Source organism: Symsagittifera roscoffensis, chromosome 7, assembly GCF_963678635.1.
Source record: "Symsagittifera roscoffensis chromosome 7, txSymRosc1.1, whole genome shotgun sequence".
NCBI lineage: Eukaryota > Metazoa > Xenacoelomorpha > Acoela > Convolutidae > Symsagittifera > Symsagittifera roscoffensis.
Window position 1 is genome coordinate 42,379,360 of NC_087068.1, and position 24,301 is coordinate 42,403,660.

The 24,301-nt window shown below is 32.8% G+C and overlaps 1 protein-coding gene and 1 long non-coding RNA gene across 4 annotated transcripts in view; one reads left to right on the forward strand and one right to left on the reverse strand.

Moving 5' to 3' along the window:
• LOC134851855 (dynein axonemal heavy chain 5-like) overlaps positions 1-24,301 on the reverse strand; it is a 169,783-nt gene that overhangs the window by 123,628 nt on the left and 21,854 nt on the right. For all 3 annotated transcript variants that reach the window (XM_063868125.1, XM_063868127.1, XM_063868126.1), the window contains 4 exons: positions 24,000-24,129; positions 23,260-23,770; positions 22,739-22,881; positions 20,274-20,455 (listed from right to left, as the gene is read on the reverse strand). In XM_063868125.1, coding sequence (XP_063724195.1) covers positions 20,274-20,455; positions 22,739-22,881; positions 23,260-23,770; positions 24,000-24,129 — 966 coding nt within the window. The remainder of the gene's footprint in view (positions 1-20,273; positions 20,456-22,738; positions 22,882-23,259; positions 23,771-23,999; positions 24,130-24,301) is intronic.
• On the forward strand, positions 16,038-19,920 carry LOC134851859 (uncharacterized). Its single transcript, XR_010164266.1, has 3 exons — positions 16,038-16,052; positions 16,533-16,796; positions 18,911-19,920. It is a non-coding gene; the product is annotated as an uncharacterized LOC134851859 (long non-coding RNA).

Below are 24,301 nucleotides of genomic sequence, written 5' to 3' on the forward strand. Positions count from 1 at the left end.
CTGGATATCGGATTTTGAATATATTCCAATTGATTGTAAATCGATATTTGGGTTTCGAGCAATAGCTCTAATGCTTTCAGGTGAAAATTTTTTGAGTGATTGCATTAATGTGGGGTATGGGGTAAGAAGGTAATATTTATCTTCATCAGGGTTCAGTTGTACTACATTGTGGCTATTTTCTGATCCACATGGAACTGCGGTATCCCAGAAATAGGTTCGTCTTGAAAAGGTGTCAACGAAATGTACTTTATTTTTATAAAAGATAGGGATTCTTTTATAGCATCGTTTATCTTCAAAAACATATATTGTTGATACTTTTTTGGTACAGGTATAAAACCATAAAATGTTTTCTTCGTAATCTAAAAAATTTGATCTACTTCCTGATAGTGAAAATCCTGCGTAGGGTGTTTTTAATACTGCTAGTGCAAGTGATTGTAAGATTTGTGTCCGTTCTAATTCGCATAGTTGGTGAAGTGTTTCTAATTCAGAGAGTAACATTTCCTGAAAAATTCGGCTAATTGTGTTGCCTAATTTCATATCTAAGTGAATATCATAGTGGATATTACCAAAATAAGTACTATTCATTAGTGATAGTTCTTGTAAACGTGTGCTTCTAGTGTCATGGGGCTTTAGATGTCCACCAGGTTGACCTTTACTTTTTTGAAAATTAACTGGTGTATATGATGTTCCTTCGTTTAGAGGATGACTTGTGGCATATGGGTCGAATTTTATTTTTCCAGTGGTCATGTCGAATCCTTTTTCGTATTCAACTAATATTTAAGAGTATTGTGTTTTGTGAAGTGGGTTTCTGTATTTGCATGCAAGTTCTGTTTCTTGAAATATTTGAAAACGTGTCAATTTATTTTCTACATTGTGAATGTTTCTAAAATTAGTACTTTCGTTTCGTGATGGATTTACTTGTTCATATGGAATTGATTGTATAAAATATTTCTCGTGAAATTTTATCATTCGAGCGTGTATTTTTGCTACTTGAAATGTTGTACATGTATCTTCGGGAAACCAAACAATAGTTGCTTGTGTTCGTGTTGTAGGGTCACAATAGCCTTGATCGTTTTGACAAGGTAATCTAATTCCTTTATAGATCATTGTGTTGTCAGATAAATCTCGTGTGAGTTGTATTTTTTCGAGTTGTATTTTCCAATCGAAAAACATTATTTCTTGATATCGTTTATTTTTTGTGTCTGCTTTGCAGTTTGATGGGTTATTTATACCAATGTGTGGTATCCAGTGTTTATCGTGTATGTCATAAGTTAATCTTCCGTGTGCGCCGTTGTATGGGTATTTTTCATCTAGTTTTATATGTCCTTGATATCTTTCAAGTTCTGCTTGATGTACAGAATCTGAAAAAACTTGGAAATATACTAATTTTCTGTCGGTGTTTTTATTTCTTGTGATATTTAGTCTGAGTAACTCGTTTTTACAATCTTCGGGATTGAGATGTAAAAGTCGTTCGATATTACTCTGGTAGAATGATTCGTGGTCAAGTCGGTTTTTATTTCCATTTGAGACTTGTGAACAATGTAATTTCTTTTCGGAAAATGTTGCTGTGAATTTGTATCCTATAACTGTTGTTGCTCGGGCTTTTGAATAGAGTGTCGCTATTACATTTGTAGTTTCTATAGCTTGTGGTTCTGTTTCGCATTGTGATACTTGATTTGTTGCATATTTGTGTAGTGTTTTTTGTTCATTTTCTTCACAATCGTAATGTGTGACTAATAAGTCTTGGGGACCTGTGCGGGGAGAAGGATTTATATTCTGATCGGAAATTACTAGAAAAAAGAGTTGGAGAAAAATTAATATTTTTAGAATATACATGTGTATGATAATCCTGAATATGGGTTATAAAATGTGTTGTAACCAATTGTCTTTTTGGTATATCTGTCGTATTTATATATTACTTCAGTTGTTATAAATGGTGGTGGTAATGATTGAGCTGTTATATTTGGTGGGTTTAATGGGTAAGGGTATTGAGCAATGTTGTTTAGTTTAACTGTGATTTCAAATTTTAATTGTAGTCTATTTTGTTGGAGTATTTGGATGTTATGATCACGAATGTCTTCGTGGATATCTTGTCTATATTGTAATCTATTAATAGCCCAGTTGTGGAGTCGGTTATTTTCTGGGTGCTGTCCAAATAATGGTGGGGGTACTGTGAATGTATTCCAGTCTAATCTTAAAGGTATATTTGTTGATGATTGTTCTCGATATCTAGCGTCGAGGTTATTTGGGAAATTTAGAGTAAAAGGCGTCGGTGAAATCTGGCTTATTGATGGTGTTGATGGTAGTGATAATGTTTCTGGTAGTGATGATGATGTTGTTGTATCCGTAGAAATATCTATTGGATCATTGATTAAATTTGGTTCACCTTGTGTGAATGATTGCGTTGTCCAATATGGTAGTCGTGATGTTTGGTTTGGGGGGTTAAAGAGATTTTCACGTATTTGTTCAGATGTTGGTGTTGAACCTAAGTAATCTGAGGGTAAGCTTGAGGTGCTACGTTGTGAAAGAAGCGTAGGGGTTTCTGGTAATATACCAATGGGGTTTTCTGGAGTACTTTGTGATGGGGATTGGGGTATATCAAAAGGAACTCGGGGGGTTTGAAAATTTCTGTTTCGTCGAGGATGTATAATTTGTCTATTTATTTCAACTGTATTTTGATTTTGACTAAGATTTCGTATTCTACTTAATTCTTGTGGAAGTGTTGAGTATAAGTTATATGTTGGTTCACTTAGAGGTGCTTGTCGTTGAACTGGTTCTAGTGGTTCAGATAAGCGAGCGTGTCGTTCTTCGAAGGTATATGGGTTATCTTGGAAAGAAATTCGTGTAGATGTTTGGGGGTTTTAGGTAGTTGTAGGTGGTGTAGGGTTTTCTTGGGATGATGTCGATGAAGACTGACTGTGTGATTGTTGGTTAGCAATTTTTGATGGTTTTTGGTCTATTTTTTTAGTGAAAAAATTTATGTTTATTGTAGTACTCTTCTAAAAAAAGAATTAGACGGATTGTTGCTAAGGCAAATGTGATGATTGCTTTCTTTATACATTTGCATATTGTCAAGATGAGGGATGATAGAAATGTTATAAAAATTACAAATAGTAAAAAAATATCGGTTCTACTAAAAATGGTTCGTATCATTTAGATAAGTTTTGTGAATCGTACCTGTGGATATGGTCAATGGCTTTTGAAAGTTGGATGTATAGTTTAAATATGGAATAGAAAATTTAAAAAATATTGCAAAAAATGATTAAGATTATTACAAAAGCTTCAAAGGTATCAAAAAGAAATATGAATAAAAGTTTAAATATTGTTAAAAAGTTTATGAAAATGTTGAGTATTAAGTTGACTGATCGAGAGAAGAGCATTGAAGAAAATGGCTTCTTGATCGAATATTTTTTGTTGTTTGAGGCAATTTTCAAGTGTGGTCGAATTATTTATTGGTTTTTTGACAAGTGGATTGAGTTTTGTGAAAAATTGTTGGGGGCGAATTTTATGGTGTTCTGGAGGTCTTCTTTTACTTTATTTTTATTTGTCAAGTGATCTGGGGTATTTTTGAAATTTTTATACTTTAGGCTAATTTAATATGGTCGTTCTTTTACTTAAGGCCAATTCAACATTTTTGTTTGGGGGGTATTTGAGGTCTGAGTTGGGGAAATATTGTTGATCTTTGGGTTATTAGATAAGGGAGGGTTATGATATTATGGTGATGTTTATTTTAGTTGTCAAGTTGGAGTGGTTTGCTTATTTTTGACCTGGAGGTCGTAAAGTTATAGTTATAGATATGCCTGGAGTTTAATATCTTTCGTCTAATTGGTTTGTGTTAGAGTTATAGGAGGTGACGGATTGAATGAATCTTATTGGCTAATTTTGAACTAGAACCGCTGCGTGTTTGTCAGCATGTTATTTTGAAAAATGAAAGTTTAAAATGTTTCAGAGGTGCAAAGATTATTGATTGTAAAATTAAAGTTGTTTTTGAAATTCAACTTTCTTTAATATTTTAGATTGTGGAATGAATGTTTTGTAGTTTTTTCGTGGTTGATTTCTAAGTCGTGATGACTCTCTAGGTTCTGATTTCTCTAATTGTTCTTGGAGTATAATTTTTTCTGTCATTTTTCTATTTTTTTTTCTTTTTGATGTATTTTTTGATCTAGCTTTTTTGTATTGTTTTTCGTTGTAGCTGTGTTTTTATTTTGGTTCTCGAGGTGAATGTCATGTTGTTCTTTTGTTTCATTTTCCGTATGTGGGTTATTTTGAATAACTTTTAAACCTGTGAAAGAATATAATTGAGTTAGTTCGCGTAGTGCGTATTCTTTGGGTAATAAGGTAATAGATTGTTTCGATGCTGAACAATTTCTTTTTGGTCTGAGTCGGTGATTTTATATGTTACGTCAGTGGGTTTGGCAATTATTTGGTATGGTACTTTACGAAGGGGTTGTAATTTTTTAGAAATTCCTTTTTGAGTATTAAAATTAGGTATTAAAACAAATGTTCCAATTTTTAAATCGGAGGCTGGTGTAAAGCGTGAATTTATTTGTTCATTAATGTTTTGCCTTTGTAACAACTTTTTTGTTACTTTTTGGTAAATTTCATTGTGTTTTTTATCTCTGTTTAAAATCCATTCGGTGTGTGTACCGGAGGCTAATTTAAGAATTTGTGGGTGATGAAAATGATCTTCATCATGTGTGTGTAAAGGTAGGTTATAACAAATTGAGTCTTTATTCGGTTGACAATGACCTTGTGCATTTTTATGAGAGTTTGCTGTAAACATAATTGATTTGCGTGGCTTTTGATTGAAAACCATTTCATATGGTGACATTCCTAGAGATGTCGTGATTTGTGAATTATATGCTAAGGGAAATAGTTTTACATCTGCTGACCATTCGGTGTATCTTGTGTCATTTCCATTAATGATACATCTAAGATATTCTTGTAGTGAATGGTTCATACCTTCGACTAAGCCGTTTGTCCAAGGTGCATGAGATGTACGTGGTTTATGTTTGATGTTATATAAATGACATAGTGTGATGATTTCATTATTTATGAATTCTGTACCGTTGTCTGTAACTAAAATTTCGGGTAGTCCGAACTTGGCTATCCAGTGTTCATAAAGTGTTGTGTAAGCGTAATAAGCGTTACAATGTGGTACTGGGTTAAGTGCTACATAATGTGTAAATGCGTCAACAATTACCATAATGTAGGAGTTTCCTTCGGATGATGGTGAAATTGGTCCTTTTGTATCAAATGAAATACGGTGGTTAAAGTATAAACTTTGTCCTTTAAAATCTTGTTTTTGTGCTATTTGTTTTTGATTTGGATAAGGTTTATTTAGCTGACATACTATACAATCATTGCATAGTACTTTTATCCAAATTGGTGCATTTGGGAAATAGAAATTTTGTATAAAATTTGAATATGTTTTCTCTGATCCAGAGTGTCTTTTAATGTTTTGTGTATGTGAAATATTAAAGGCTATGAGAATCATACTTAAAGGGAGACAGGGAACTGTAGATTCATTGAATTGGTATTCTAGAAGGTCTGTGTTTTCATTAATTGTTGTATTATTAAATTTTCGAAAATATCGGAGGAGTGTTTTATTTCCTAAAATTGTGGTATCTGCCTTTACGGGTTTAGTTTTATATTTGTGCCATGATTTTAGTTGTCTAATTACTGGGTCAAGATTTTGATATTGTTTCAAGGTATTAATTGTAATTTTATTTGTTGGGGGGAGAAAAATGTTTTCAATTTCTAATTTAGATAAAGGAATTGTATCAAGTGGGTCATGGAGGTCAAAAACATGATTTATTGTGTATTTTGAATCGTTTGTTTGTGGTCCTGATAAATTTATTTTATCAGATAGATTTTCTTTTTCAATTAACGGAAAAAAGTATTTTTTATGCGAGTGTTGTTTTACTTTTTTTTGTTGGGTGTTATTTTTTATCCATTGTGAGTATGGAATTGGTTTGAAAGTTGATTTTTCAACTAGATCAACTTCGTAGTGGTTATTTTGGCAATCTAAGTAAAGTGGGAAGTGTTGTAGATTATTTATCTGTGATTGTTCAACGTCAGTTTTTACTGCATATTTGCATTCTAGTCGGGGTGATGTTTCATTTTCTGCAAGGTAAAATTTTATATTTTTGGGTATTTCAACTGTAGTTTTACGTGTAAGTAATTCAGGTGGTGTATTTCGACTTAATGTGTCTGGTAATGCAAGATTCTTTCCTGCTGTCCAAACTATATGTAAGTTTGGGAATTTCATTAGAATTAGTTGAAATCTATAAACTCGGTGATTTGGATTAGATTTTTGTGTAAAGAGAAAAATGATTGGTTTGTGATCTGTGAATAGAACTGTTGGATGTTTTGATCCAAGTATCAGAAATTCGTATTCTGTTAGTGTATATATTATAGCTGTACATTCTCTCATTAGAGTTGAGAGTCGTAGCTCTGCTTGAGTGAATAGTCGAGAATTTGCTGATATAAGGTTCATTTTGTTTGTACCATTGTGTGATTGTAATAATGCTGCGCCGATGCCAAAATTCGAAGCATCGCACATTGCATAGAATGGTTGATTTGGATCTGGAATTGTATTCGAAATTTGTTCAGTTAGGAGTTTTTTAATTTCTTCAAATTGTGCTTGATGTTCTGTGTTCCATTCAAAATTATTTTGTTGTCTAAGTATATTATAGAATGGTCTTAGGTATAATTGCATTTTATAGACGTATTTGCTTAAAAAATTTAACATTCCAAGGAATTCTTGGATTTTCTTTTTGTTTGTTGGTGGTTGGAGCTTTTGAATAGCATCAATGCGTGATTTTAATGGAGTGATTGTTTTTCTTTCTATATTGTGTCCTAAGAATTTAACTCGTGTTAAAAAGAAGTGTGATTTATCGGGGGCGGCCTTCAGATTTTCGTTCTGAAGAATTTTGTGAAAGTGTTCTAAAACATTGAACATTTCTTCTTTTGCCTGTGATTGCATAAAAACATCGTCTAAATAGGTGATTGCGTTTTTCTTGAGTATTGGTGGTCGAAAAATTTTGCTCATAAAAGCTGAAAATGCTGCTGGTCCTATGGATATTCCATAGAATAGGCGGTTGAATTCGTATTGCTGATTTCCAATAACAAATTGTGTTAAGCGTCGCGATTGTTCATCTAGTGGCATTTGATTGTATGCACTATTCATATCTGCGGTTGTAAAGTATTTTCCGTTTATTTTTGTTAAAATTACTTGTATTGGCTCAATAGGCCAATTGCATTTTGATTCGTCTATTAGTGAATTAAGGTATCTAGCGTCTAGAACTATTTTTAATGATTCTCCTTTTGCTAGGATGATAACAGGGTTGATAAATGTGTTACCTTTTGGTTGTTCTTCTTTGTTTACCGGTGAGATAATATTGTATTGTTCTAAAATATCGAGTAATCTGTTTACTTTATCATGTAAGTGAATTGGTACTTTACTTGCTCTTTGTTTTTTGAAAACTGCGTCAGGTTTTAATGGGAGATGTAGTGATGAACTAATTTTGCCAACATCAAATTTGGATGTTGCATAGACTGATGAATATTTTATTAGTTGTTTGGCTAACTTATCAAATTCGTCTTGTGTTATTTGTGAATGTTGGAAGTTAAACATTGTTAAAAATTTCTGTTAATCCTCTGTATAGTTATTTATGTTGAATGTAGGTTTGAAATATGGGGTTTTTGTGAAATAATCTGTATTTCTTTTTTCATTACTTAATATATTATTTATGGATAGTTCTTCGTTAAGAATTGTGGATTGACAAATATCTAATAATTGGAGTATATTATTTATGCGGTGATATTGTAGCGTTGGTTTTGCAATATCCTAAAAGTCCTAAGGGTAATGTTACTTGATACGGTGTATTGTTGTATACATGTAACGAAATGATATCTGAATTCGTATTTTTCAAATATTTTATGGATGAAATTGTGATTTTGAAAAACTTATGGATAGGTTTGAATTCAAAGTCTGACATATAGAGTTGTTGTTTATTTTGATTTTTATCATTATGGTGAACTTGTTTTATTGAAAAATTATATATGTTTCCTGATAGTGGTTTCAGGTGTTTTCGTTGTTGGTTATAAATTGGATAAAATTTTGGAAAGAATGGTGGTTGTTTAATTAATCTTTGAAAAAATGTTAGGGCTGTATTTTTTATTTTTGTGTACTTATCTTTGATTAGTATTTTACTATTCAAGATGTTGATTGTTGGTATATATTTAGAGATAAATGGTATTCCAATGATATTGTGTTTAATATCAGTGATATGGAATATTTGTTTAAATGGTTTATTTAAAATTTTATTTTGCTCCATTGTTCTTGTGGGGAGAAAAAATAATTGAACTTTTCCATAGTTTACTAATGTTGATCCTTGTGCTGTTGCTAGTTTACTGGAGGTTGCAAGAAGCGTTAATTTTGGGTGTAATGTTTTGATTTCATTCCATGTGGGAATGTTAATTATGTTTGATTCTGCTCCTGAATCAATTAAAAAATCAATTTCAAGATCTGGTGGTTGAAATTCTTTGTTTCTTGGACTTTCTAAAAGAAATGGTATTGTCCAAATTTTTTTTTTGGGTTGTTGTTTTGGTACGTTTTGGTAGATGTGATTTGTATTCAAGCATTTTGTTTTGTCATTTTCATTGGTTTTATTTACAGTGTTGATTTCGTTAGCTTCTTGTGCCGTTTGTGTAGTATGGATGGGTTCAATATAATAATTGTGAAGGAGTTCTAATTGATTTTCATATATATGTGATGAAAAAAGTTGTTCATATACAATAGGTTCGTAGTCGTTTTCGACTGCTATCATATTTATGGAGAGAGTGTTTTCTGTATCACTTTCTGTGTCTGATGATCCACAGTTTATCTGATTTAGTTGTAGTTCGTTATTTCCTGTGTCGTCAATACCTGGGGGGTCTGATGTTGTTTCTTCATTTGATTGTACTTGATTAATATGTCTTTGATGTTTGGGTGTACTACTTCTGTGGCGATGTTTAGAATTATTATAATGGTTATTATTTCTATGTGCTGATTGAGAATAATTTCTATATCGATTATTATAACTTGAGTGTCGATTTTGTGAGTTGTTTCGTGATCTGTTTTGATAATTATCGTTTGATCTGTGATAGTTTGATCTGTTATATGAGTTATTTCTTGATCGATTGTTCGGGTAATTCTGATTTCGGTTGTTCGAATAACTTCTATTTCGATTATTTGAATAGTTTCTATTTCTATTATATGATGAGTTTCGTGATTGATTGTTTGGGTAGTATTTATTTCTTGTGTTTGATTGAAAATTAAATCTGGAAACAAATTGTGTTGTATTTGAATATGATCTGGAGTAGTTATTTCGACTATTTGGTCGATTGTAATGATTTTGTGAAGAATTTTGTATATTTCTTCGTTCTGGTGATCTTCCTCTATAACTTGAGTTATATGGTGATTGATTTCTCGTGTAATTGGTATTGTTCGGAAGCTGTTTTCCCGAGCTGTTATTGCTGTATAAATTTTTGTTTGGTAGGTTTTGATCTTTCTTCATGTATTGATAAAATGATTTATTTGGTTCTTTATATTTTTGAGGTTTGTTTTGGTTTTCCTGTTGTTTTTGTCTATATTCAGAAATACTATGTCCGTATCGTCGGCAATAATTACACCATTTTTTGAAAGATGGTTTGCTTTTAAAGTTTGAATGTTTTTCATAAATATTTAGTATTTCAGTGATTTTTTCAACGAGGTCTGTATCTGATTCCTGTATGTTATTGATATTTGTGGTATTTGTTTCAATTCGATTAACATATTGTAACTTCAGATTTTCTGTTTCTTCAAGTTTCATTGTGATTTCCGCTTGCTCCAGTTTGTCTACTAGTTTTCGAAAATCTAGATCGGGTTCTCGAATTGAGGAAGGATGAGATGCTCTCTTTTTTATTGCTATTTTCCTTAATTGAGGTGTTAAGGTCATCATTAAAATTTCTGTCATCTTTGTGTTTTGTAGTCATGTGTATTCAATGAATATGCTTTTCGAACTAGTGTTTCGATACGTACTGCTAATTGTTTGATGGTTTCATTTGGTAATCTGCGAATTTCATTACATAAAACTCTTTGGTGTTGTTTATTTCTTTCGGAGTCAAGTTTTTTGAAAATTCTTGTGTAAATCTTTTCCAATTTGATTTTATTTCTATTGGCAATACTGAAAACCATTTTTGGGCTGCGCCATCTAAGGTTGTTTGTATCAACGCTGTGCGTCGATGTATCCAATTTTGATGTAGTGGTGTATTAATTGGTTCAGGTCCTATATTTAAAATTAAATTTGCTGTTACTGCATTTAAATAATCTTCTACAGAATATTCAGGGTCTGTTCCTGTGAATACCATTAATGGTTTGTTTGATGTTATTGGTGATCCACCCATAAGGTAGGGATTCATTGTCATTTGGCATTTGTGAAAAATTTGAAAGTTGATTTTTTGTTATTTCACGTTGTTGAAGGTAATATGGGAGTGGTATTTCATTTTGCATTTGAGTTGGTTGATACGAGTGGGTGATCATTGGGTTTTGTGGCTGAATTGGTTGAAAAGATTGTGTATTAGTTGGGTTTTGCATTTGCATTGGTTGTTGATTTCGTGTATCTGTTGGATGTGGAGAAAAAATTCTATGATATGCATGTGGTTTTTGCACTCCTTGTCCGCGATATTCTTGAGTATATGCTGCAATTATATCTGGTTATAAATAATCATCATCGGAGGATAAATAATCCGTATGATGAGCTGCTTGCTTTTTATTTTTATTTTGTTGAAAGAATAGGTAATTTTCACTACGATCCTGTGGAGGATGTGAGTTAGTTTGAAAATTTACTGAGTTGGTTTTTGCCATTGGGTTATCCCAATATTGAGATCTTATCTGATTATTATTTTTTTTTGTGGGGGATAGTTTGTTTTTGATGAATGTGCGTAATTATAATTGTGTTCCGCAAAAGTGTTTCTTGTGAAAGTTCTGCGTGTTTTTGACGGTACTGTCATGGGTCTATATGTTTGATAATCCATTTGTGAATATTTTGGAACAACCGAAGGTTTAACGGTTGATTGTAAAGTTACCTGTGCTAGTGAAATGTTTGTATTTCTTGGTGTTGTTAAATTTGGACGTATCGGTGAAATACTTTGTTGTGTAGTTGTTGTTGTTTGGACGATTTCTTCATTTATGAAGTGTGATGGTGTTTGAATATCTTGTTGTGTAAGATTCCTAGTTCCATTAAGGTTTTCATTGTGTATGACGGTCGAATTTAAACTGTTATTTCGCGTATCAGGTAAAAATGTATTGGAGTTTAATGGTGTTGCATCAATGGTTAATGGTACTACTCTTACATAATTTCTTGTATAAGATATTGTACTTATTGCTTGACTTGAGATTGATTGTGGGATATTTATGAATGCACGATGAGACCATTCGGGGTCCCAAACGTAGTCTGACTGTTCTGTGATGGCGGTATCATCGTTTGAATTTTGAGGTCTGAAATTTTTTCTCGCTTGCGAAATTAAATCTATATTATGTGTGAAATAATCTATTATAAACCATGCCAAAATTTTTTGTAAGTCGTGTTTTGTATGTTGTGAAACTTCATCTTTAGTGAAATTTTCTTTAATTATATGTAGGAAAGTTGAAAATAGTGTGATTTCATGTCGTACCCTTATATGTTTGGATGTCTCTGTCGGTTCGGTGAGACATTTGAGATTGGGGTTTCGTTTTCTAATATTGAAATATAACTATATATTATTGCAAAAACTTCATTAGTAAATATGGAGTTTGCTCTTTGTGAGTTATGATATTGTATGCTTTTTATATATTCTAAGAATACTTTTGAAAATTCTAAGTCAAGATCGTCTGTTTGAATTACATATTTGCGGTGATTCGGGTTTGGTGTACTGAATTCTATGGTGTAGATTCCGTATTGTTGTGTTAAATTACATATATCTTTCAGATAATGATCAATAATTTGTCTTTTTATTTTTACATCTGGGAACTCTGCTTTACATGGGCTAATTCCGGGTTCGATCCACAAGGTTCAGGTATAATTAGAACGCAAGTAGTTCGTTAGATACTATTTTAAACTTACTAAGTCTAAGATCTATCCTGGGTCTGGTAAGAGGAGGGTTCAAGTGAAGGATGAATAACCGAAGTTCTTCACTGTTTATCCTAATTTGAATGATTAGTTTTGTTCAAAAATTTCTATTAGTCTTAGGTTTTTTGAAAGGGTTGGATAGTGAATCGACGTTTGAGGTCGTTAGACACTTGCTAAGTGGGTGGGGGAGAACAAAATTGTTCTTTTGGATCCAAGGATAGGCCTTGATGATCAAGTTTTAAATTTAGTGAAATAGAAAATTAATTAAGATCCAAGGATAAGCCTTGATGATCTGATTTTAAAATTAAGTGAACTTAAGTTTGAAATGGTTTAAATTTGTTTAAGAAAAAGATTTAGTGTTTTAATGATATTAGTAAGCTTATGATTGCTGTTATGTTTAGGTGATGAAGCTGGGACAACTGATGATTTTATGATTACTAACAATTTATTGTCATGCTACTAATTTTTGTTTTGATTTTCAATAAATATTTTCCAAACATGTTTTATATAAGACTGCAGAATTTAGGAAAACGATCTGAGATCTTTTTATCAATCGTTATTGTATAATAATAATTTTGTTTAGCGCCTGAAATGATCATGAAGATTGACTTCAAGATTTTATGTTTGCAAATGAAAATCTAAATTCATTGCTAATAAAATTCTAAATATAAAAGTTTGTGTTGGCTTTTGCCGTACTATCATATAACTATATGGTAAGTTTCTACTTTGTCGTATGTCGTCTCTGGTTCGAGGTCTTCTTCCAATTCCGGGTAGTTCTATTATCGTTCGGAATATTGGCTCTGATCTATTGAGTCGTAGAGACATTTCGATTAAATTATCGTCGTATAACATTTTGAAAATGTTTTGTCTAAATTCTAATCTATTTTTGGTTACTTCTAAGCTATTAAGGTCTTGTTCGAGACTTATGGTCGCACCAGATGAGTTAGAACCGACGTGGTTAACTCATACAGTAATTTCGGATAGGGTACACCGTCTGCTCGTCACGCTATCTTATTTTCGGCCGGATAGATTCGTGCAACTTCTTAGTCTAATACCGATCCTAATCTTACTCTTATACTATCTAGTCTCAGGTTGTTTAACTAGTCTCTGCTAGGCTCAATAGATCTAGGGTATACTGGTTTATTGCGGCTGCTGAAGTTCTCTTGGAGAGGCAACTAATTTCTAAGTTAAATTCAAATCTCTCTGGTGCTGAAATTACAAGTAATTTCAGCACTTACAAATAAGTGGGTTGTTAGTTAGATGGATCATGATTGGTTAATATTAAATACTTTACAGTGGTAAAATATCTAATTTATCCAATCATAAAATGTAGTTTAGATCAGGTTCCATTAGGCTGGCCCAAACGTTTTCTTTTGATTGTTAGAAAAAAATATTTCGGTGGAGGTTTTTCTCAAGCGGGGAGTTCTTAGGGTTTTCTCAAGCCGGGACTTTGGTTTATTTCATTCTTCTCTAATTATATAGCTTAAAGTTTCTTTCAAAACTTTTCTCTAATAAAAAAAAAACGTCATAAATCAAGAAAACAGCAAAAAAAATTGAACATTTTTTTGTTACTTTAGTTGGTTTCTTCTTGTTTTGTCTGTATATTTGCGGTTTGTTGAAAAGCCTGGTATGAGACTTTTGACCAAACAAAACAGAATACGCCAACACACCACAACCTGCAGAAACAATTATTAAATAGAAGTCTTCAAAAAATACAAAAAAAATTAGAAATTGTTTATCTGAATAGCAAGCTTTGAAATAATTAAAAACAGTTAATAACTACGTTAAACAAACAAAAAATAATAAACAAAGGACTTTATTAGAAAAAATAACACAAAAGCAAATTTTTTTTTAAATTATAAAACTAAAATCAAACACACTAAAAGGATGTGGCAGATACTTTGCGCTAATTTTTATCTTTTAAATGAAACGCTGCATTTAAGAGCTTATCGGAAGACCAATCAAACAACACGAATAAAAAGTCGAGAAAAAAATGTGTAAATTTTAGTACTTTGCTCACGAAAAACAACTCATCAAGTAGCAATGATGGCCTGTTGTGAAATGAATTGAATTGAAAAGGAAAGAATCAAGGGTCAAGGGTCGAGTAAATTGGATCAAAAGATACAAATTTTATTCCGCTGAGAAACCAGAAAATGATCACTTTATTGTGATTTTCACATTTTTCTGTCGGATAGTGGAGTTTGCTTTCCTTTTAACAGAGGAAATATTCTGAATATGAAAAGAAATCGTTAAAGAACCCTAGATCATGAGCGTTTTCAAGTTTTAATATTTTTTCTGAAAAAAAAACAAAAATAAAAAATCATCACCCCTTATATAAAAGTCTTCACTACGTCCAATTATTCTTAAAAAACTTCTTTTTCTTAGACTGAGTTTTAGCATTGAATTATATGAGAATGTTGAAAAACTAAATACTGATAGTCGGTTGCTGAGCAAGTAGCACAGAACGTTCCGACCGCAGATGTTTATTAATCGTGGTGGGATAAGAATATTATAAAATTGCATAAATCGTAGTTTAATTAGGCATATTTAACAACAATTGCTCTCGAAAATTGAATAACAAAAAAAAAGAAATAAAAGAAACCTTCGTAATAAATATTGTAGTGGAAGCAATATTCCAATAATCTGTTGTTTTCTTAAGCATTTAAGTGTTTCAAAACTAACAAAATCAATTGTGGATATAGAGGGTTTAAAAATGCGCATTTGAAAATGCGTTTTTCGAAGTTTTATATAATATTTTAACCAAAAAATGGGTTTTTGACGCGCTCTTCCTTTCAAAAAGAGTAATAATTAACTCCAACTCGTCTTTAGAAAAAATAAGTTTGCTTGACGAAAAACTGATTTGATGCCATAATGAAGTACCAAGTGCAAGAAACCGAACCCGTTGACAGCTATCTCTTGGCAACTCAAAGTTTCCGCTTTTGGTACAATTTTACGAGATCAACTTTCAGTCTAACAACTCTTAGACTTTCTGTGAATAGCATCATTGTTTGTCCTCTAATTTTGACGTGGAGCGCGTGCCAAAAAAACCCAATTTTTTGGCACATTTTCAAGTGGCGAAAAATTCGCCAATATAAGGGCGTTATAGAGTTTTTGTAGAGCTCGGATAAAAATTAGAAAAAAATAGAAAAATCTGCTCAAAATTGTTTCTGTTCTTTCAAAACTCGTAATATTGATTGAGTAATGTCACTGGCGGTGTTTCGTCTATTTTGCCTTCGAGCAATTTCTTCTCTAAACACTCCAACCCGAAGGATTGGGAAAGTTTGTGGCCTTTTTAATAAAAACTAAACCACAGGAAACGTCCGCACTCTGACATGAGCTGTTGATAAGCAGAATGATAAAAAACAACTTTAAAACACTATTACCTTTTTTCCATGCTAAAGTTTTCTTCGCGTTTGCATGAAAAAATAATAAGTACAGTTATGGATTTGCAATTTTTTTGATGTTCATGGGTTACTTTCATGGGTTCTGGAGAAAACCATTGCTGGCCCATTTTTAACGCTCAATCGTTTTTCGACACGTTACTGCTTCTAATATTTGAGCAAGATACTTAATTAAAATGGCCTTTAGTTTTTCCAAGTACTATTCTTATTCAGAATTCCCAGCCTTCAAAACGTTCCAACTCAATTTTGCTCGCATGTTGGATTACAAAGTCTGATATTCCAAATCCATTTTGGAAACTGGTCTCTTATCGATACCAAAAATAGTCTTCAAAACAACGACCGTTTGGGTCCGAATTTATAGCCAGAATTCAAGTGAAATCCTTATATGCAATTCGATAGAAGAAAACTAGTACCTAGGTTAATATACTATCAGGGTATCTCGCGGGGACTTCAGCAACCGGTCAGAAAATCAAAATACATTACTAACTTCTAGGTGGCCTTTTGCCCTCGCTAATGGGTACGGTGCAGATATCCGATACGTACAACATCCGAAAAACGGAACCTTGTAGCAAGCATCTGAAAAACAGCGTCACTAGAGCAAAGATCTGACATCAAAGTAGGACATTGTCATATTACAAAATTATTATGTAAACTAGGATGTTACATTGTACATTATGGACAAAGATCAGACATCGGGGATCAAGTTTACATCCTCCTCCCCCCCAAATAGACCAAGTTAAGATCCTCCGCCCCAGCGTTCATTTTAATTTAAATCTACGTAGCGCTGCATGTAAAATGCTCTATTCTGATGGGCTGAATATTCAAATTTAGAACCAAGTTAACATCCTCCCCCCTAAACGGATTTGGGGGGAGGATGTTAACTTGGTCCGACATGGGCAAGCTATTAGGTAGTTATAATGTAAATTCGGATGTTCGTGACAGTTTCTCATTTCGGATATTTGACATATCGGCTGCTTGCACTGAACCTTTTGTTAAGTTTTTCAAAAACAGCCTTCAAAACCCAATCATATAAATAAATACACCTACTTTGAACAAGACCCAAAATTTACAACGCTTTTGCTCGAAAACTTTGGAAGACCGTTGGAGTTTTCCAAAATATCCCCGTAGTTTGTTTAAACGGCCAGAGGGTTTTAGATTCGAGATTTGAAATTTTTGATTTATCTGAAGTTTATGTTTTGCAACTGTGCGGCTCTAAATACCAATTCTATTTCGACTTCTCAAATTATTCTCTTCATATGAGGTTAGTGACGTAAATTGGGTTGATTTCTTGAAATTTTTTTTCAATCTTAAAATAAAATCGTTTTCTGATTTGAATATGTCGGATATTTTTGAGAAAAATCTAGTAGATGAATTAAAATTGCATCTGTTTATTCATAGTCAAGGTTTTGCAGTCTCGATTTTTTTTCAACTGACAGTATTTTGTTAAAATCATTTACATTTTGATCAACTTGAACTTAAGATTTTGCAACCTTAAAAAATTTTTTTGCATTATAATAGAAACAAAAAAGCCTTTAATTTGTAAAAATAAAAAAACCAATAATAAAACCATAAGTTCAAATGTCTTTTAAAAGAAAAACTTTAACATCTATTGGAGTAAAATTCAAAATTCGATCGAGGGTTTTGAATTTTAAAAACAGACGGTTTGGTGCATTTGACTTCATGATAAGGTTTTACCTATCGCATAGGCGGATCAAGTCTTCACTCCTCTCAAAACGCTTAAAAACCGGATCACTGGAAAGCTAAAACGTGAATAATATACAACGTGAAGACTGCGTCTGGCTTTTCTTAAACTCGCCGTCAGCCTATACACTTTTTCAGTACCTTGTAGAAACAAAAATGTATTCAAATTTGAGAAACGAAAAAATCGAAATTCAAACAAAAAATATTCCAATAAGAATATACCAATGAGTTTTTGGTATTACATAATTCTTTCCAATTGCAATAACAAATGTTCCGTTACTTTCGTATCGAAAGTCGGAACAAAAAAGTCAATATCTCAAAAAAACAGAAAACAAACTGACTCGTTTCTAGAAAATTAAAAATTTAGAAATTCAAAATTAAAAAAATATGATCCTAAAGCTCATTGAATTTTAGGAACAATTTATAATTGATTCTTTTTCGATAGAATTACTTCAATTTGAGAAACGGGATCGTTAGGTAAAATTTTATTCCACTGTGAAATCTAAAAACTAAAATCCATTTTCGAAACTGAAGGCCGATCACATTTTGCTGTTTGATAGTGGAGTTTGCTTTTCTTTTAACAAAAGAAATGATCGGAATCTTAAAAACATCGAAAACCAAAGAGCAAAAAATCAAATTTGAATTCGAAAAAGCTTAAGACTCTGCCTAAAAATCATCAGGACCTATATAAGAGCTTTTACTACGTTCATCGATTTTCAACAAAATTTGAGTAAAATTTGAAATTGATCATCTACTACTAAAAGTGATTTAACCCCAAGTGAAAATGGGATCTACTTAACAATTGCCCCCCCCCTTTTAAGAATGGGGGGAAATTGTTAAGTAGATTAATAAAAAACGCATTTTCGACCGATCAGAATGCGGCAAAATTCTAATTCTCAATAGAAAGCTCAGTGCTAATTTACTGCTTTTAATAATAGGGGTGGCAATTTTTAAGTAGATACCAAAGGGGGGGAGCAATTGTTAAGTAGATCCTAAAAACGTACTGTTGGTTCAAAATTCATTAACATGCTTCTTTCATTACAAACAAAATTTATATGAGCAGAGCAGTTTCGCATCTTAAAACTGAAAATTAAACCACATCATAAAACGGAATGCTCAAAAAAACTAAACGGAGTTTAGGATTGAACATATTTACGGAAAAAGCCTAATATTTATCCAAATTTTTTCCAAATTGCACTTTTTGTCGACTTATTTCGGTTGATCAAAATAATTTTCTGAGCTCTTCAAAACATCCTGCAACAACTTTTGACGCCACAGGCAAAATAATTTTTGAGGAAATTTTTGATTAGAAAAAGCGTTTTCTTGGCTCGCACTCCTATTTTTAATTAAAAACAGCATGATGAAATAAAAGAAAGAAGAAAAAAATAATCGGTTTTTTTTTTCAAAAATAATTTCAACATTCGAGTTTCAAAGAAAAATAAATATCACGTGAAATTCTTTGAATTTGAAATTTATGTTTTTTATTAACGTTTTTTCATAAAATTTCAACTCCATGGGAGAAAACAGGATCATTAGTTAAATTTTTTGTTCCGCTGAGAAATCTAAAAATAAAATATAACTTTGAAACCAAAAATATTTCACGTTTCGTGAGTTATTTGCGTTTTAGTTTTCTTACAATTTTTTTCTAATTCTTCATTTAACTGCGCGTTTTAGTTAGCACAACAGCAACCCAATCCAAAAAGAGTTGAAAATGTCTCGAGAGTGGGCGAACTCAATTTGCGGCTGCTTCGCTAACATCCCCTGGTGTTGCATCACCGTGTTCTGTCCATGCGCCACCTCATACAACGTCGGCACCCGAATCGGTCTCACTTGTATGGCCATTACCTCGGTCATACTATGGATCGCATTCCATTTATGCGGCTACCTGCTTGGAGTGAGTGGAACTAAGGCGGAATTTGACTGGGAAAGCTACAAGACAATTGACGGGGACCAAATCAAAGACGACCCGTGGAGCGTGGCGGTTGCTATCGCTGACATCTGCATGCTTATTTTCATTCTGCTCTTCATCTTCATCGTGTACAGGATGAGAGTTAACATGAGGAAGAGCTATGACCTTGAGGGGGGATGTTGCACGGACTGTCTATGGGGATGTATCTGCTGGCCGCTTTCGCTGTGCCAGATGAAAAACCACATCGAGTATGAAGGAGTCCATGTTACACGAGCTTAAACCTGATTGGCCAATCCGGTTTAACCAATTAAAAACGGAGAAAAAACTTGATTTGTACGAGATTCAAGCTGAGACGATAAGGTTTTTTAAAACTTTAAAAAACTACCCATTTTGATCTTGATGACCGCCTGAAAAAATGAAACCAACAAAAATCATACTAACTCCGCAAGAAATTGAACTATAATAAAAATTATGACAATCGCATAGAAAATTGAAAACAAGGGTGAAAAAATCATTGGAAGTCATCGACAATCAACAAACTCTTTCATCTATTGCTTAGTTTTTTGTAGCTTTGATTTTGCATGTTAACACTTTTTTTCATAACTCAAAACTTGGTATGCTTTCAAAATTGTGAACAATATTTGATAAAATTGTCAATGTTTTGTTTGATAAGGGCTCATAGTATTAGACAAATCATGTACCCATTTTAAAGCTTTTGTGACGTGAAATAAATGATTTATCTTGTTATAATTTTAAGTTAGTGTTATAAGTTTTCTATTTTTCTACCATATACCAGTCTGGTTATTACGCGCGTCATGTGAATACGTTTGAAGGAAGAGCTGAAAGTCCTGAATCGAATGGGCGAAAATGATTGAGCGCAAACAAATGGTAACTCGCTTGAAAATCTATTTGATGTCAATTAACCAAACGCCATATATTTCAGCGAAACTGCCTGCTTGAACGCGAATCATAAATTTTAGCTCCAATATAAAAGGCTCTAGATTAAAAATCTAGACTAATATTTCCATTAAGCATAGTGAAATTTACAGTTTTAAACAAACATCTATTTATGCTGCAGAAAATTAAAGTTACCTAAAATAAAAAATAGTTTAAAAATGACTTTCTGACCTGTTTGACCCATGCTGTGTAGTGAAGCATCTCGTACTCCAGCAGACATTTGGCCAGTCTGTTGTACACTTTGATGTGCTTCTTCCCTTCCGCCGACTCCATCAAAGCGGGCGCCTTCTCCTGCAGCTCCCAAATGGGCCCATTGATCCTCTCGAACAGAATGCGCGACCACGTGATCTTGCCTAAATTACGCATAAATTATGAGATCAAGATCACATACTATTTTAAAAACCTTTACTAAAAAATGTATATAGCCAGCAGAAAATGAGAAGCGTGTCACTGAATTCAAATAAACCAAAAAAGATTGTTTCTTTTTGCATGTTTTTTGAGCACGTAACATTTTGAATTTTTGACAGACTTCCTTTTAACAAAATATTTCGAAGTGAGTCTAAATTGAAAAATAATCAAATTTCAAAGCGCATAGTTTCAAAATCAGTCAAGCGTAAGGGGGGGTTACAAAAACTGTGATAGTTAATGCGCGCAAAAATTCCAGTTTTCATTACCGCTTAATAATTGAGTCGTTTCATTCCGGCTCAGAAAACATTTGGTATTGAATTGATGCACACCAATTGATCCAAATATTGTGTTCATTGATGCAAATTGAATCATTTTGTGTTTGTTTTATTATGAAACTTTTTACTTCTGAAAAAATGATAACTTTTGATTTTATTTTTCAAAATTTAAACCAAAATAATATGTGACACCTTAAAATTCAGCGCTTTACCTAAATAGTAGCAGTCTGATTCTATTTAAAAATAGTTTTTGTTTTATTTCATTACAAATTTTCAGAATTTTTGCAATTTTCCAATAAAAGTTAACAATCGAGAGAGTTCATGACAGGGCCCGAATGTCCCGAGTGTCTTTCAAGAAGTCTCAAATAACTTCAGGTAAAAAAAAGATCTTGGCAACAAGAGCTAAATGTACTAGTTTAAAATTTCTTGAACTTATTATACTGATGGGGGTTGAAATGAAGATTTTCATAATTTCAAAAAAGGGCTTCACCCAAAGTCTTTGTTGTTTCTTGAATAAAATAAGAAAGGGTGAAATTTTTTAAGACATCAGAGTTTTCCCAACGATGAAACTTTTTATTACAAATTATAAGGCGAAGCTGTTTCTGCACGAAATCTTGGCACAACCTGTTGCCTCGATTCAAGCCTTGATACCAGATTCGGCTGAGTAGTTTTCGAGAAAAGTCAAACAGTTTCAAAAAGCGAACAAAAAATCAAAATATAGTTTGAAAAAACTGTCAAAGAAGCACAACTTTGACTTTTCCGAGGTCCATAACTTTTTTTGGAAAAAAATTGAGCATACTTTTTTTCATAGCCTGCTTTATCCGTTGAATCTACAATCTCAGATTTGGCAAAGTAGTTTTTGAAAAAATGGAAAAAATCTGAAAGTATGGGTCAAAAATTCTCCTATGGACTATTGCTAAGGCTGTAGAAAATCGGTAAAGGTAAAAAGATACTAGACGTATGTGAAGGCTCACAGCGGAGTATGTGGTCTTCCATCGGTGCCACTTTTTGAAAATCGAAAAAGCAGTTTTTTTAGGAAAATTAAAATATTTGAGAATAGTGAAAAATTTTTTCGAAACGTCTCAAAAAAGTAATAAAAAATATGAAAAAAGCAAATTCCATACTTTTCATAATACCTGTTTTCATCAATCAGGAATTTGAATTTGATATGACTTTTAAAGTTTTTAAAAACAATTTTATATCACCCAATGAAAATTTCAGTGATATATTTTGCTTCAATTAGCACTTCGTTTGAGTTAATTAGTGCGTCTTACATTATTTTCGAGTGATTTGCTGAGCGAATCAATTCGCCGAAATTGTTACTCTTTAATAGATAACTGGAATTTTTTGCGCTCTATAATTGTTCTAAGTTGGCCTTAATGGCTATTTTGTATCTCCCATAATTTTCTAAAAATAATCACAGGTGCAATATTTTCTGATGTTCGTGCTCGAAGTATCAATATCTTTTCCATGGTATGAATATGGCCGTCAAAAATGATTATTTAAAGCTTTAGAATTGTTCTAAATAAAAACACCATTACAAGCGAAATTTTTCTTGTCACTTTCTCGAAATTCGGAATAATACGGTTACTGTACGTTACTAGAATCCAAGGCTGGATTTAGGTGGGAGTTTTTACGTTAGTAATATAGCTGTACTTAATAACTTTTGGTCAAACTAAAACTACACTGCTTCTAAACGCCTGGAATGCCGTTATATACTGTATTGAGGGGACTTATTTAGGCTTTTTTTTACCTTTCAGGAGTGCTCAGAACAGGTTTTTATCGACTTTAAAAAAAAGAAAGCAATTTTTTTTATTTTTAGAAAATCGGCGTAACCAACTATCCCACCTTACAAAATGTTAGGTTTACCCCTTCTGCCGCATTGACCTAAATATGTCATTTAAAAAATTTATACCATTTCAATTTTGAAACGAACAAAATTTCGTTGTTTACCTGCAATTGGAGGGTAGTTGTTGTTTAGTGGAGGGTCTGTTTTCTGCTTGGTGTATATTTTGTTCACATTCTCCACTTCCCGGCCGTACTGTTGTAGTATCTTGTAGTACACATCGGAGACTCCGAGGTCGGGGAGGTTCAACCTGAACAACGAACCATAAGATATTTTACGCTGATGGCTTTCCAAGTTTCTGCGAAGCACTGTTTTATGAAAAACAGAAATATTACAAAGAAATACCTCTGAAAAGGGACATTTGGGTGATCAAGGGTCAAATAAATGGGGAAGAGGTCAAACAAGCGCTGGATTGATAAAAAGTAAACGTGATTTATGTTTGTTTAGTTACGCATCACGCTGTTAAATAAAAAAAGAGATATTTTCCAGCTTGGTTTTTTTTGTGAATATTGACACTTTGTTTCTAGCAAAACTTTTTAAATTTTTCTTGTAGCTCTTAAAAACTAGAACATTTCTGGGGAACGTTGAGCGTTATTTTTTATAAGAAAAATAGATCAATTAAACTTACTTCTCAAATTTTTCGGCAATCTTCAATGCGTTATGTGTATGTAAACCTCTCTCAAAAATATCCAACATGAGTTTGCGAATCTCGTCCTGCAGTTTTCCCGTCTTTCGTTTCATTTCTTCGAAATCATTGTCAAAGTCGGGCCTTCTTGCGTCCAAAAAGTCGTACTTTTTGCCCTTCATTTCCGAAATCATAGCTTGAATTCGAGTCGAAGCCGCTTCCAACCCCTCAATTTTTGCGTCGCCTAGATTCTCGAAGTTCTTAATGATTTCAAACATTTCCATGATTTTGTTCACACGTCGCACGAAGGTGTCAAATTTCCCGAAAACATACATTTCAGAGAACTCGAATTTTTTCTCTTCCTGCATTTCTTCGAGTCGTTTCTTGGCGAGTTTGAACTGCCGCTGATACTCGGCGTTTAAGTCGACACTCACTTGAAGTTTCTTAATCAAAACTTCCCTTTCTTGGCTCCAAATTGTCTCCGTTCCTCCGACTGTTATGTAACTCTTACATGCTAAAAAATATTTACGAGTTCGTAAATATAACCGAAAGAAAACAAAAGCTAAAAAATTAAATTTAGAGCAAAGCGACAGAATTCAATATAAGGGCATGCAAATAGGGCACTAAAGATGCTGATGTAATAAAACAAAAAATTTTATCTGAATTTCTTCTTTTTAAAAAATTTGAACAAAAATGTTGTTGACTTGACCGACCACTGAGCACGTGACAAGAACTAGACTGACCTGTGATCATCTGATTGGTCACTTTGATGAAGAGTGACGTCATTCGCTCCGAGGTGTTGTAGAACTGGCTGATGGTGTAGATCATCCTGATTGCATTGATCAGTCCTGGGATTGCATCCACCATTGAGACCTGAACAAACAACACAGCACTTAGAAAATAAAAGGCACTTTCCTTTCATTTGATTCACTTAGTCTATAAAGAGTTGTGTAGTTGAGGTTTTTCTAATCAAAAAACGACGTCATAAGTTATTGACCTGTCAAAGCATCAACTCTCTTGCTGTAGTTTGTCATGATAAATCTTA